At 42.1% G+C, this 15,485-nt stretch overlaps 1 protein-coding gene across 7 annotated transcripts in view; it reads left to right on the top strand.

Annotated features, from left to right (window-relative positions):
- ARID1B (AT-rich interaction domain 1B) overlaps nucleotides 1-15,485 on the top strand; it is a 336,420-nt gene that overhangs the window by 220,502 nt on the left and 100,433 nt on the right. For all 7 annotated transcript variants that reach the window (XM_075498937.1, XM_075498939.1, XM_075498938.1 and 4 more), the window contains one exon: nucleotides 13,317-13,560. In XM_075498937.1, coding sequence (XP_075355052.1) covers nucleotides 13,317-13,560 — 244 coding nt within the window. The remainder of the gene's footprint in view (nucleotides 1-13,316; nucleotides 13,561-15,485) is intronic.

Here is a 15,485-nt window from a genome sequence, read left to right as displayed (position 1 = left end):
TAAAAAATAATAATAAAAAATAACTTAGGTGTGCCTTTCTTTCTTAAGAAATGTTGTCTTTATTTATGAGCATGTGAAATTCTGAGGAGGAACACTTACACTTAAATGAACCTGCAAGCAGCCCATAGAAAAGCAAGTGCCTGCAGCGCTAATAATGAGAACTGACAAGGCGATCCTGCTGTGTTTATTTATGACCTTCTGCCTTTGTTAGCTCTTGTGAGAAATTCCTCTCTAACCATAACAATATTGCTGGTGCTTGGCACTGCGCTGAGGAATCCTATGGCGCCCCGAGGCCGCTCACTGGCATGGGTACAGCTCGCAACAGATTGGCACGGTTGTTGAAATTTTCATATGTTTTCCCTTTATTTATTTCTTTACTTAATTCATAAGGGTATTTGTTCCTTTAGTACGTTTGTTTGTTCTGACAAGCACTCTTCAGAAGTATTTTGGGACTTTGTGAAGATCCCAACTTACTGATTTGCTTTTTTTCCTCTTTTTTGGTGGTCTGTCTAATGAATAACTCAGAGGATGAAATGAGCTTTGGTTTGATAGTTCCATCAGGTAGATCTTCTTCAAAGTTGTGAGATAGGTAGGGGTTTTTTTAAAGAAAGACAGCAGTGTATAAATGCTGGCTCTATTTGTAGTCTTCAGCGTAGAAGACTGTAAATGGGGGACTGGGACAAGTGCTCAGGCGACACTGCAGCAAAGCAGCAATGACCTTAAAAGCCAGGCAGCAAAACTTTTGTCAGGTTAAGAACCATATTCTTCTTGAGCTGTAGCTCTTACAAACCATGCCTTGATGCAGATGGCTGTTTTGCCCTCTTTCTGTCACACACCTTCCCCGGAAGACCTCTCGGCCCTGTTTCCTAAGCTTTGTTACGTAGCTCAGACACAGATTTGGAGGATGGAGAATCAGCAATAGGTAGGGCTGCACCTGAAGGTCTGGCAGGGCAAAAGTCTCTGCCTCATCTTGCAAGGACCAGGATGCAGCCATTGACAAGCGCTGCAGTTCCTCAGGCTGCTGTGTGTGACGTGGGGTTTTCATGGGGGAACAGCAGCAGCAGGAGAGGAGGGCAGAGGATCACTGTCTTACAAGATCCTGGCCAACCCTCTTTCAAAGAAGCTTCCAGCTGCAGCCCTTTTTTTCCACCTCTGTCACATTACCTGACATGGTTTTTCGTACTGTATATGAACACACTCAAAATTCAGTGCAACTGTAATAGAGATCAGTGGCAAAAAAAGTTCTCTTTTATTCTCTTTACAAATATTTCATACAAGTAGCTTTGAAACGCACTGTCTCTGTGGGCCATGGTACTACAGTGGTGCTTGCTGGAGGGAGCCACAGCAGGGACATAGCCTGGCAGGTGTTGGGGAAGGACAGTTGGCACGTCGGTTGAAGGGCTGGGTAAAGCACTGTCGTACAACAGGGCAAATGGGAGCACCCTGCTCAGGAAGGCTCCACCGAGTGTCCACCCATTGTGGTCCATGGAGCAGCAGCCGCATTTTTGCTGATCACGATTGCTGGATGCTGAACATCCTACCCGTGCTTTCTTGGAATTTTTTCAGAGTCTTTTTATTAGCATTACTCTGAATTGGTAGTTCTGTGCAATACCAACCTCCTCCCTTCAAGCCAAGGAAGATTTTGGAGGAACAACCTACTGAAAGCTTCGTCTAAAAGATCTCAGGATTCCCTGTCTTCTCTATGATAAGAAAAAGGTGCAACTTTGAAGCATGCTCAGGTACTCAAAAACTCACAAAAAGCTGGTGTTCACAATTCACTGTGGAAGTCTTTCCTTTCTATGATATATTAAGTAAAGAACAGTGGTAACTTGTATATTGCTTTTTCTGTAGGTTGCATAGTCTACATGGTTTAACACTTCTGTAGTGACTCTTCCATGTTTCTCCTCATTTGTTGGATTTCAAGAGTGCACCTAAAATTATGAGCCTGTTGGATAAAGATTAGCTTAATGCACTCAACGATCAGGACAACCATGTCGTTATCTTAGCCTCAAGATACCTCTTCTCACCCCAAAAGCAAAGTTTGTAAGCCATGGCTGGGACACCATGCTTAGCAGTAGACAGGGGAGGGTATTGGCCTTTCAGAATTTTTTTCTTAAAGCTTAATTGAAGCACTACAAGTTATCCTTCCTACTAGGGTAATCAAGACATTATTTCAAAAGAAATGTGAAGCCGAGACACTTTTCTAGGATATCAAAAGCCTTTTGAAATTCATATAGAGGGTTCTGAAACATGAGTTCTACAAAGTCTGTTAAAAGCTATATAAACTCAAAATATTGTGTTCCCTTGCGGCTCAATTATTTTGCACAATAGCATGCCCAACCAGCACTGAATTACCACGAGGAGATGTGAATTCCAGAACTTGGGGTGATGAGAGAGTCTGGTTCTAGCTGGCATGTGCGAGAAACGATCTGAAAGTTTATTTTCTGCTTTATTACCATCTTGGATTTCATTTCCCAACCTTTTCCCAGGTTACTGGAAAATGAAGAGGTGGGAGGGGTTGAGTGAACAGCTCTTGAAATGTAATTGTTTGGTTTTGCTGCTGTGGCCCATAAACCTCAGAAAGGAGTAAGCAGTTTGCATGTGTGGCGAGGGGTGTGGAGCAAAGCAGAGTCAGAGCGATCACAACCCCGTTCATTTGTGCTTTACTGGTTGTCGAACTACGTGCCGCTGGGGTCGCATTGGATTCAGAAAAAGGAAAGAGAAAGAGGGAGGAGGATGAGAGATTCTTGCGTGATGATGAGAGATTGAGTCTGGAGTGGCAAATTAAGCTGAGTTTACTGCAGTAAACGTTAGGACACTCATTTCTGCCTGATACCCCAATATAACACTGCATATCCAGTTTGTTCCAGTTTTGTTAAATAAGACTTAATTAATATTGTTCTCTGAGGTAAGTCACCTTATTCAGTTCCTTAAAAAGGAAGCCTTTCTAATATTGCTCTTTTTGGTGTATACATTTTTCTGCTCCTTTCAGCTTCTGATTCAAGAGGAAGAGATGGAAAGTTGTTGGGAGTACCTGTGTTTTTGAAGTTTAAGATGTGTCTGTGGCTTATTTACCATCTCATTGAATTGTGGTATTTGATTACAGGGTGTTGTGGGAGAGAGAAGAAAAAGACACAGTATGATGCATGCACAAGCCCTAAGCTAATGAAAAACTATGTTTCGTAGATCCTTATTCCCACGGTAACCTGCTGGGACATCCTTTCTGTCAAACCATAACTCTACAAAGGGTATTAATATGCCAAAACAAAGGGCAAGTGCTGTAGATCAAGAGCTTTTAAACCTTGGCCATACAGGTGTATAGGTTCATCGGTTGTTTAAGCCCTTTATCGTGGTCCACACATAGGTAGCCTTGGGCTGCCAGAACAGCTCACTTGTTATTGACTTGCCTAATTTACTGTGGGATAAAAAGATCTACTTTCAGTGATAGGTGGACAATTGATTGTTGGACCAACACTTTTTCTGTTCTCTCAACTGCAGTCTCCAAATCAGATAGTATTGTAGGTCCAAACTTTTCAACAGCACAGCTAATGCCTTCTGAATGCCATGTGGGGTAGTCTGAGAAGCACATGTGGAAAGATGTTAATTTATAATTGCAAAATAGCTGCGTTGTGACTCAGGGTATGCCTGTGGTAGTAAACAATAAGGTAAATTAAGCTATGTGAGGTTGTGTGGTCGTGTTTAAAGAGCTTCTCCTACGTAAGCTACCCTGCGTAGACCTATTGAGGATCTCTGCACTGCAGTCATGTGTGGGCGTACTGCAAGATAGATATGGTGTGAATTTTACCACATTTCATGTTATGGTATTCTGAAGTGGTGTTTGCTCCTTTTTGCTTGAGCCACACCTGCAAAATCTCTTTTGAATACATATGTAGTCTCAGGATGCAAATAATGACAGGTATGTCAGCCAGGAAAGGAAGGTCAAAGAAAGCATACCCCCCTTGATGAGCAAGACTGGCGAACTGGTAACAACAGACGAGGAGAAGGCTGAGGTACTCAACAACTTCTTTGCCTCAGTCTTCACTGGTAACCTCTCCTCCCGCACCTCTTGAGTGTATGGACCGCAAGACAGGGAATGGGGGAGCAAAGTCCCTACCACTGTAAGAGAAGATCAGGTTCGTGACCACTGGAGGAACCTGAACATACATAAGTCCATGGGACCTGTCGAGATGCATCCCAGAGTCCTGAAGGAATTGGCTGATGTAGTTGCCAAGCCATTCTCCATGATATTTGGAAGGTCATGGCAGTCAGGTGAAGTCCCTGGTGACTGTAAGAAGGGAAACATTGCACCCACTTTTAAAAAGGGTAGAAAGGATGACCCTGGGAACTACCGACCTGTCAGCCTCACCTCTGTGCCTGGGAAGGTTGTGGAACAGATCCTCCTAGAAACTATGCTAAGGCACATGGAGGACAGGGAGGTGATTCAAGGCAGCCAGCATGGCTTCACCAAGGGCAAGTCCTGCCTGACCAACCTAGTGGCCTTCTATGATGGAGTGACTACATCAGTGGACAAGAGAAGAGCTACGGATGTCACCTATCTGGACTTCTGTAAGGCCTTTGACATTGTCCCCCACAACATCCTTCTCTCTAGATTGGAGAGATACGGATTTGATGGGTGGACTGTTCAGTGGATGAGAAATTGGTTGGATGGTTGCATCCAGAGGGTAGTGGTCAATGGCTCAATGTCCAGATGGAGATCGGTGACAAGTGGTGTCCCTCAGGGGTCCGTATTGGGACCAGTACTGTTTAATATCAAAAACCTTCATCAATGACATAGACAGTGGGATTGAGTGCACCCTCAGCAAATTTGCAGATGACACCAAGCTGAGGGTGTCAGGTCCCTCAGGTCCTGAAGCACAGCTAGGAAAGCAGGCTGGGCTGGCGAGCAGGGCATTTGCCCAGTGGCTGTTCAAATTCTAAGCTTGCTGCAGAGGAGGAGGAAGATAGTAATCCCCAAAAAGACAAGCTCCACAGAGCTTGAAAGGTTCTGCATGTTTTCCTTCAGTCAGCTTCCTCTCTGTTTTACCCTGCCAGTTCAGTCTGTCTTCTCCCTGGGGAGGTAGCTATAGGCTACGTGATCTAGAAAATGGTTGTAATCCAAAGAGACGCAAAAGAAGGAAGTTGTTATGTCTCACCTCATTGTTCTTTATATGAAAAAAACCTTAAGTTTAATGGAAGGGATTTTGTGTTTGGGGATGGTTAAGATTGGCACTGAGGAAACTATGGATGGGAAGTAGTATGAGTACGACTAAATTTTATTAGGTTGCTGTTACGCAAATGCAACTTTTCTTTCTTCTTCATAGGGGCAATTTGTTGTGGTTTTCATTGATTTGGTTGTTTTAAATGTTGATGATTTATTGATGATAAATAGCTGATGCTGTAGCTTACAAGAGTTGTTGGCTGAGAATTTTTCTTTGCTACAATACTGAAGAAGCAAATGGCTCCTAAGGGTTTGTGGCTTTTTGTTTTTAAATTTTATTTCCAGAAATTCTACGTGCTAAGCATTTTGCTTCAGAGATAAACAGTGAAGTTCGTATCTCAAGAGATGCTGTGTTATTGTTTTTCTATTCTGGAGATTTACTGTTTATTTTTGATATAAAGAAGTATTGTTGTCAGACAAGCCTGTGTCTTACCTGTTTACAGTCCTTGTTAGACTTTGTCAATTTGCTTTGATAGCACATGGGTCATTAGTATTTATCGTTTCATACACGGGAGTCAATGTTTGTAAACTAGCAACTTTTTTTATGCCATTAGGAGATTTCTTGATGCAGCTGGAGACCTCAGGAGCCTCCTTCCCATTAACTGTCAGGGAGCTGCAGACCCAGTAATGAGTGGCACTCAGCACGGGCAGGGAGGTGTGCGGTTGTCTGGGCTTTCATCTGGTGCCTCGAAGCTACGTTGTCAGTTTTGAATTTCTAATTGCCCTAAGTTGCTTTTGCTGTAAAGCTCTTGTCTGGACAAGCAAATAAGATCCCATTGTGGATCAGCGTAGGCACAGAAGTGTGACTTTATCCATCTTGGCAACTTCTTCTCAGCCTGTGTCTGACAGATATGGGCATATCATGTTCTGTTCTTGGACACCTGTATCCACAGGTCAACTATTTTTATTTTTAGTTAAGGTTGTCTTACAAACACAGATCCTTTGCTTGTTAAACAAATGTAGTAAGAAATTAATCTTTCTTTAAATGAACTGGGAATGGAATGCTAGAGTGAGATACCATATTCAGCAGAACAAAATCATATTCCTTGTTAGGGTGGCAGTCCTGCCTTGGCAGCTGGGAAGGCCGGTTGCACCTCTTGAGCCTCACGGACTGTGCTGTCACAGTGGTGTTCGCTGTCGAACGTGCGAGTCTGCGGGCACGTGTGCGAGGAGGTGTGCCTTCAGCCACAGCCTCTCCTGCGCAGTCTGTGTAGTCCTAACAGCTCAGGTCCTTATCCTGAGATCTGAGCCAGTGACACTGCCCCAACTCATCAGGTACACTTTGGTGTTCATATTGTAGGACCAGGAGTTCCCTAAAAAAGGAAAAGAGGGGGGAGGGGGGAAGGTATGACTGTTTGGTTCTGACTTTGCAGCAGATCCACTTAAGATGCCTTACATTTGGCAGATGAAACATTCCCATTCACTTGACTGTCTGGAGAAAAACCCAAGTCAGTTGAAGTCAGCAGCAAAATTCATACCAGCTTTAGTGAACCTGTTTAGAAAACAAAAAAGCAAACTTTCCGTTACTCTTTCCCCACTCTCAGCAAGTATTTATTTATTAGGACTAACACTTTTCTTAGAAACAATGTTTTCTGTGCACTTTTAATCAGGGGGATTTTTTAAGACTGGGAATGAATTTCATATCCAAATTACAAGTAAGAACTATCCAAAACAGTCATTTGCTTAGTGATTAGGTAGTAAGCTGTGACTTGAATCTGTTTTTCCAAGTTGGCTTTTTGTAGATAATTTCTTGAAGACTGATGTAATTCCAGGATCCCATAGGTTGAAAAGACAACAGGCAGAGAAAGCACTGGCACTGCATTGTTTGCTTACACTTTTTCTCCATTGCTTGAGTGAGTATAGGGGTTTTGGGGAAAAGATTTTGCATTCCTCGGGGACTTCCCTGTATAACTTCTCAGAGAAAGTACTTGATACTGATCGGAGTCCTTGCAACACAGTTCAGTAACTGAGTTATTTTGGGAAGCATATGAGGTCTGCAGAATGAAGGGAATGTGTTTCCCCAGCAAGTGGTGCTTTGTCACTAAATTTAGTGCAAGAAGCCAGTGTTTTTATCATGTACTTAGAATTTCCTTTACCTAGAGTATTGCATGAATAGTTTACCACATAGAGGTTAAAGTTAAAAATTTGGTTAAAAACACTAAAACATGTGCTAAGTGGAATAAAGTAAGACTGACAAGTACCATGACTAACTAAAAAGTACCTCTACCCAGCTATTATCAAAGTTTGAATTTGTCTTGCAAGTATGTTTTCAGTATGAAACAAATCCTCTCCTTACAATAGCATGTTCTGAGGTAGAGTTGTGCCCATCAATAAAAATCAAGCTTTTTTCTCAAGCAGGTGTTTGAAATGGAAGTGATCTTGTCTACTTTTCCTTCTCCAAACCTTGAATTAACAAGATTCAGAGAATGAACCTTGTTTTCTGTCCCCGAATTCATTTCAGTAAGGGGTGTAAAAGGCACTGTGGCAAAAATGTAACAGCAGCCTTGCTGTCTCCTGTTAAAGAATAATTTTTTTAAGGATGTGCATTAAGTATGTTTGATGTGCCTAGTTGAGGGTTGCAACATAGCTGGCGTAGAAGGAAGACACTCGTGTGGGGGGTAGCAGCCTTTGAAAATGAAGGGATTTTCCTCATGGTCCCCATCGTTGCTGTGCCCGTGTGTTTTGCCGGTTGCGCAGGCAATGAGAGACTGTTAGCTCGCTCGCTGCCTTGACAATGTGACCAGCAGGGCCTTTGGAAGACTTCTTGAAACATGCTATTATAGGCTGCGTTGTGATGAAAAGAGGTCTTACAAATATCTTGAAATTTAAACAGAGCTATTGTGGGTTTTCCCTTTGTGTGCGTATGTGTGTTTGTCAGCCAACTCATTTGTTCAAAGTTAATCTCAATTACAGAGCATATTGTTCATAATCCCCCATGGCTCCAAAACAATAGCAGAGTGTATGTCTGCTTGAATATATATTTACATACTTACATGTAAAATATGTTTGTGTGTGTATATAATTTTACTTCTAAAGCGGTGATTCATGTTAAGGAGATGGATATTTCATGCAGGATCCTGTCTTTTGAGCAGCACCATCCTTCATCCTAATAAAAATACTTCAGGAAGGCCTGAATGGAGTGAGCAGGGCTTTGATCCTCCAGCCAGTCAGTTGGTTGCTGCAGTTCCCTATACGTAGTGCTGGGATTTGTGCTGGCAAAACGGGTGGTAGGGTAGAGTCTGGGATTTTCAGCTTCTGGGATACCGGGAGGTTTTGTGTGTCTTTAATTTTAATGTCTACAGAATACCTCTGCTTTTCTTCTAGTCCCTGAGCATACAGGAACCAATAGGCAATAGTTGGGAAGTTTAAATAAATCCCAGGTTGTATACGCTCCGCACAATCCCTGCAAGAGAGCCCCAAACAACAGTAACCTGTCAGTGAACTTAGGGTGTAATTTAGCGGCGTAGGAGCTCAGTTAGCAAGGTGCTCCACACTTTCCCTTTTTACTGATGTGCTCAGAGAAGGTGCTCATCATTTTTCAACTGTAGGTATTTAGCAAGGGATCCCTTTAGTAAAATCTTGTTTTATGTCTGCTGAGACACTCTTGAGCAAAACCAGCAACTGCGTGAAGTGTTTGCAGTGTAAATTTTTGCTCCATGGTGAATGCTCTAATCCTGTCACACTCTCTGTGTAAAATTGCGGTGGTATTATTGAGTTACTGTAGTCTCCTTTTTGCTGTTTATTAGATCTAGTTGTATTCCTTGAGTAAGTTAACTTTATTATATTATATATGGATGGGTTTATTTTTTTTTCTGGTGCTCTCTTTGTAAGTAACTTTGGGTTTCCTGGCTCTGTATAAGCAGTTTGCTTCCTTCTACCCCTTGCTGGCCGTGTTGCAATAGTAAATTGGTGTGCTGTTTCAAGAGTGTCTCTCCTGTCAGTCTGATAAGATCTGCCACCAGGAAGGCATAACATTATAATCCCAAGCACAATGTGATCCTGTTCATTTTAGCTCTTGTACTTGTCAGAGGGACAAGAATAAAGGTTGTGCATGGGTGGAAGGTGAGGCTAGAAGTGAAGATAGTCAGAGATAAAACACTTTGCTAAAAGAGATAAATCCTGTGCAGGGACATTTCAGTTTGTAATCAAGGTATTATCTAGAAATGAACTTTGAAAGCTGGCTGGGATGTCCTGAATAATACAGGATGTAAAGCTGACATAGAGAATACAGAACTGTAATACGGATTTGTGACAGGGGAAAAAAAATTATTTTGTCCTTCATTTTTTCTTAGATTTGGTGCCACATTTGAAAGTATAGTTATACCAATACCATAGACAAGAATACGAAGATTACAAGAAACAGATCTACAAGAAACAAGAGATTTCTCGTAATTCTAGACTTGCTACATTTTACTGGAAGAAACGAGTGCTTTCCAGAAAAAGCCTCTGAAAAGAGGCAAATTTAAGGCATGCCTTAGGGTACGGGGACTTCAGCCCCTTAAAAGAATCCCAGCAATTACCTAACCTGCCAACTTTCCAACAAGATAAATGGAAGCACTGTAGCTTGAAGGTGTCTTGGTTTGAATGAGATGCACTAAGTAAGGTCTTTCTGTTCTTTACAGGCATCATAGATCTGATAGTACTTATAAAAGAAGAATAGAGTTGGTGCCCTGCTGACTAAATTGTCCTCTAGAGGAGTATTAGTTACAGAGCTTCTTTGTTAACTAGGCTGTATGCTTAAACCACTGTGAATTTCTCTTATTAGTAGGCTTTTTAATAGCTTTACATATGGATATGCTAAGTAAATGCAAGTATATCTATGTAATTTATGTATATAATGTGTACGTGTACAGTATTTTGTATATAAATAAATGTTTGTGATGTGGAAATTGCACATGACTTCGTTACTGTTCTGTTAAAGCGAGGTAAAAGCAAGCATTAAAATACTGATAATAGGAGAACAGTAAGTCAACTTGTGCTCTTTCTGTCTGGGTGCTTCACATAAAGTCTTTCTTCTCCTTCTCTTTAATTTCCCAATTAGCTTTTGTGGATAACAGAGGTGTTTCTAAAGCCTTTGTATGCTGGAAGTTTCCAGTTGCTCAGCTACTCAGGCTTTCTACCTTAGAAGACTAGGTAAGGCCATGAAGTGTATGTTAACAAAAATACAAAGTAATGATCTGCAAACCACCCTGTGCAGAACAGCTGATATTTCTCATTTTAGCCCACTGTAACACAAGGTAAAGGTTGTGTAGCACAGCCCAGGCGTCTAGATAGGCAACAGCCTTTGGTGCTGTCCTGAGAGCAACCTCGTTATCAGCTTTCTTGATGGGTCTGACGAATGAATGCCACCGTAGCATCCTCAAGAGATGAGTTGATTGCGAAGTTCCCCAGCCCGGGGAGGAAATCCTAGTGCTGTTGCTGAGCACACGTGGGGAGCGCAAGGCACCGCAGGTGTGCTGAGCCCGCCTGGCTGCTCCCTCTGCTAGTACTGGGGGAGGGTGGCGTGGCTTCGCTCTTTAAATAGACTGGCATCATGCAAGCTTTCCTCTTTCTTTTCCGCTTTTGTGAAGGAGTTGCAACAGGTTGGTGAGGAAATCCCTGGAAGGCAGGCACTTGAGGAAACGCCTGGGACTCTTCAGTCGCTCCACCCCTGCGGGAGGCTGGAGAAGTCAGATGCGACCTGATGGGAAAAGTGAACTTCATTCCTGTCCCCAAGTTCTTCCCCACACGCACGCTCAGCAAGCTGGGGAGATGCTGTGGGGAGCAGTCGGGTTTTGCCTTGGTTTCTGAACAGCAGATAATTTCATCACGGACAATGCTAACTGCTTCATGGCTTTTCGTTATTTTGGCGTGTTTGTTTTTCAAGTACTTCATGACTTGCTGAAACAAATGAAAGCTTTAATCCACATACCCTTTTAAAATCTTTGTTATTCTAAACATAAAACCCTGTGTTTTCTATATCTTCTATCGGTTGGGTGCCTATCTGTTTTTTTACGCAGAATTTGTATTCCTTTAGAACAGGCTCTATTCTGCTACATTCGGTTTTCAGGGGTTTATTATATGCTTTTCAGCAGCATTTGTTTTATCAGCACTTCCTGCAGCATTTGTTACACATCACGACAGCAGTGATTTGATTCCATTTAGAAGAATAGCATATTATGTATGGAAAAGCAGTAATTGCTTACCTGTTTGCCAAATACATTCTACTGTGAAAAATCTCTAGCGTTGCTCTGTACAGTATCAAATGGTGTTATTTCTTGTTTATGTTTTCTACAGCTAATAGTTTTGAAAAAGAAACAATGAAAATAGTTTATTGCCCATTTCACAATTAAATTTCCATTTGTAGGGATTTGGAAGTCTACTCTTGAGTGAATGCAGAGTCCACACATAGATTGAAGTTTCAAGCTTAATTTTTGCTTTTCCTATGCGTAATGAAATACACGTACAATTTTGTGCTTGTCAGAAAAAGCAAAATTAACCTGTGGTGAGAGTTGTGCTTGAAGTATTTGTGGAAATTCGTTGGAAATAAGGTCTGTGAGGTGTCCTGCAGAGAGCTAGGTCGAGTGGGTTGGATTTACTACCTTTATGCACAAGGAGGAATAACACGTAGCGTTCTAGGTGGCTTCTAATGAATGTTACTGGTGTTTAAACTGTTAATCTTACTCTTTCCATGCCTTGGAAGACTGACTGTATCTGTCTCTTAGGGGAGACTGGCTGTGAGCCTCCTTCGTAAGAGAGGTAGTCAGCATCGGGCAGAACTCTTACCCTGAATACACTACTTTGCATTTCGTCCAAGTTCTGTAACTTCTAAAAATAACTTTATTTTTTGTTATGAAAATTAGGCAGTAGTAAGGCTTTGCTTCCTGAGCTCTTTGCTCAGGCAGAGCCCAGTTCTTTTTGTGCTGCTCGGACGACGGGTCCTGTTGTCTGTGGTGCAACCACTTGCATGAGCCAGACAAGTGAAGTCAGTATCAGCCAAAGTAACACACTCTGTCATCCCAGTTATTGGAAGCCTCAAAGGTCATTTAATGACCTGTTTTATATGTGAGGTAGCTCTCTGCCTCTTGTTTGCATCTTAATTCACTAATAGAAGTAGTGGTGTGTTCCTTAACTTGTGCCTTGCCAACAGTCACAGAAGCACAGTTATCTTAGCGCTTTTCAGTTTGTATGAGATTTTTCTGTGATGCTCAGGAATTAACATTTTTCCTGACAGTTAAGGGGCATGCACTTGCTTTGTCACAGCATTCTTTGTTTTTCATATCTGATTTTACAATGATTTAAAAAACAAATTACTCCCACAGATCCAAAGATCAGTATAACTCCCATGTTACAGCTTTAGGGAATATGCCCAGCAATTCGTAGTTAGAATTCAGATGTGCTTTGACTTACGGAGGAAATTTCTCATTGAAAATGCAGCAGTTATGAACTTAAATGGAACAACTGTTTAGCAGTGTATTCAAATGAAATTGAAGAGAAACTGAGTTGTACACTGGTATTTGATGGAAATAGAGAAGCAGCCTTCCTTGCTCCTAGGTGGGCAGTGGGTCCTGTGCTGCTGCTGAGGGCAGGGCCTCTTCTTGTGTCTCTTCTGCAAGGTGAAGGAGCTGCATGCGAGTGTTAGAAGTGCTGCGTATTTCACACCCTTCTTCTCTCGTTTTGGTGATGGTTTAAGAAGTGAAGTGTTTAAGCTGTGATTGTAACGGTGGCAAACCCCAAAATGAAATACTGTGTGAAAGTGAAACTGATGTATCATTTTCATTAGTTTTAGTATGCTCAGGCAGAATTTGTGGGATTAATTTTGAAAGCTTAATCCAGATGGAAAAGGTTAAATTCAATGTTGAGTGAATTTGGTTCCAATTCATTTGTTGCCCTTGCTTGTTCTTTTTCTCGAAAGAATTAGAGATTAAGCGGAGAATTGTACATACTATCCTCATTTTCTGCCATCGTTTAACTACATGAACCAATGTTAAAGACAACGTCTCAGTTATCTGCTGCAATAAGTAAACAAATGGACCTCATCGCCATGCCAGCTCTCAAGTCCTGCGGCCTGAGTATTAGTACATACGACTACTTACGTTCTTTTTTCCTCTTTCCTCAGGATTTATCTGGATCCATTGATGACTTGCCGACTGGAACCGAAGCAACCCTGAGCTCAGCCGTTAGCGCGTCAGGCTCTACAAGCAGCCAAGGGGAGCAGAGCAACCCTGCACAGTCTCCGTTCTCCCCTCATGCTTCTCCACATCTCTCTGGCATCCCTGGGGGCCCATCGCCTTCCCCTGTAGGCTCTCCTGTTGGAAGCAACCAGTCGAGATCTGGTCCCATTTCTCCAGCGAGTATTCCAGGTAAGTTTGTTCCAACAAACAGAATTCAACCAATAGACGGGTTTCTTAAATAAATAAATACTCCTGTATTCCAAATTCATTTATTTTCTGAGAATCCTGCATTTTCAGGGCCTTTTTCTGCAAAAAACACATACTTAAAGCAGGGGTAAATTCCATCTAAACTTCAGCTGCCAAGCCCTCAGAGTGCTCAAAATTTTGAACTTGACTCCACATATGTGTTTGATAAATGTCTTTATCATCGACCAATGCGAATACTTGATCATAATTTTTGTGTTTGGTTTGTGTGTCATCTATCTGTCACATATTTCTCTCTATTATTTACAGGGTCCCTTTTTTGTTTAGTATGTATTTTTGTTGGTTTTGGCTCTTGGACTTGTATGGTAGTTTCAGACCCGCAGGATGAGGCTGAGATTTTCCAACTCTGTATTGTGATAATGTAATTTTGGACATGAGTACAGAATATTGTATGATATATTTCTTAATATTTGCAAAGGTCAACAAGTTACTAAGAATCCAGCCCCACCAATAATAATTGAAATGCCAGTGGCATGCTTGCTACTCGCTTTCTTGTGCTCCATAGAGTATGACACACAGTCATTCATGTACATTCAGAAATTTGTGGAAATCTGTTAAGATACTCATATTGAAAAAAAAGGCATGTGTTAATTCCAGTTTTTACTTTGTCCCCACCCTTCTGGCATGTTACTTGCAGGGGGTCAGGCAGCAACGTGTATTTGGTATTTCAGATGAGTTTATTCTGTTTCTGATGCTCAAGTTTTGGATTATTTTGGGACATTTTGACTACTAGGGGAATTCCTAAGAGTAAGAGAGTGCTGACATTAGCCCAGGGATAACATCAGTTGCTGATAAAACCACGAAAAAATCAACATGGAGCTCAGTTAAAAGAAACAAAAGCAGTGATGCCCTTTCATCAGATGTGCTGTAAACCAAATGCGGGTTAAAATTCAGTGAGTAGCGTGTGTTTCAGTATTCAGTACAAATGTATCTGTGTAAAATGTATGTGCCTGTTTGTATACAGAGGTTAAACAAGATGAGCGAAGGGGAGTAAGCTCAGTGCACACAGGAATGTTCTATACTAAATGTGGCCTGAGCGTGTTCAGCCCTGATGCTGCATGCACGCCCTGCAGTTATTTCTTCCCTCTCCAGCCGCTCTGACCGGCAGCACGTGCTCAGGTGGGACAAAAGTAGCGGGGACACTGGCAGGACCAGAGTATTTGCATTATGTGCAGTATGGTAACTTTGTATTTGCAGCGTATTTCCCAGTACATGGCACAGAAGCCTGTCCCTGTTGTTGAATGAAGCCAGATAGTCCGCCTAGCTGGAAAGGTAACATTTTCCCACAGTCAGATTCAGGCAAGTAAAGGGATTGGCATTTTAACAGCCTGATTGCTGAATAGGGAAAGAACATTGTGATATTGAAAATAGCTTTATTGTAGCCATGATAGATAAGGATGGGAACAGGACAGTGTGTAGGGGAAAGTAACAACTTTTATGAAACCAGTTGATCCCTGTGGGGTAAAAATAGAAGGGGTGTGAGCCCAAAGGTCAGGGTCAGAGTCGCTTCATCACTTCGGGTGAGCCCAAAAGCTCATTTTTGTGGCTGGCCTAGTGAAAAGTATTGCGTCTTCATACAAATCGTGCCACCATTTTACGTGATGTTTTTCTGGTCTGCTGCGGTAACACAAAAGCAACTCTTCCTCAGGAAGGATTTTTATGAATGGTGCTAAATCAAAATCGCCCGCTGCTGTTTCCCTGGCATGGGCGAGCTCTTGGTCTCTGCAGCTCTTTTGCTAAAGGTGAACTCCCAAGAGTGAGCTAATGCAGTGCTCTCCAGAGGGGAGCCAGGCATCTGTGGTAGCATTGCTGCTGCTGCTGCTGCTGCGTTTCTCAAGCTACAAAATGAC

Source organism: Mycteria americana, chromosome 3, assembly GCF_035582795.1.
Source record: "Mycteria americana isolate JAX WOST 10 ecotype Jacksonville Zoo and Gardens chromosome 3, USCA_MyAme_1.0, whole genome shotgun sequence".
In the NCBI taxonomy this organism is placed as follows: Eukaryota; Metazoa; Chordata; class Aves; order Ciconiiformes; family Ciconiidae; genus Mycteria; species Mycteria americana.
This window is presented reverse-complemented; position numbering and strand designations above follow the sequence as displayed.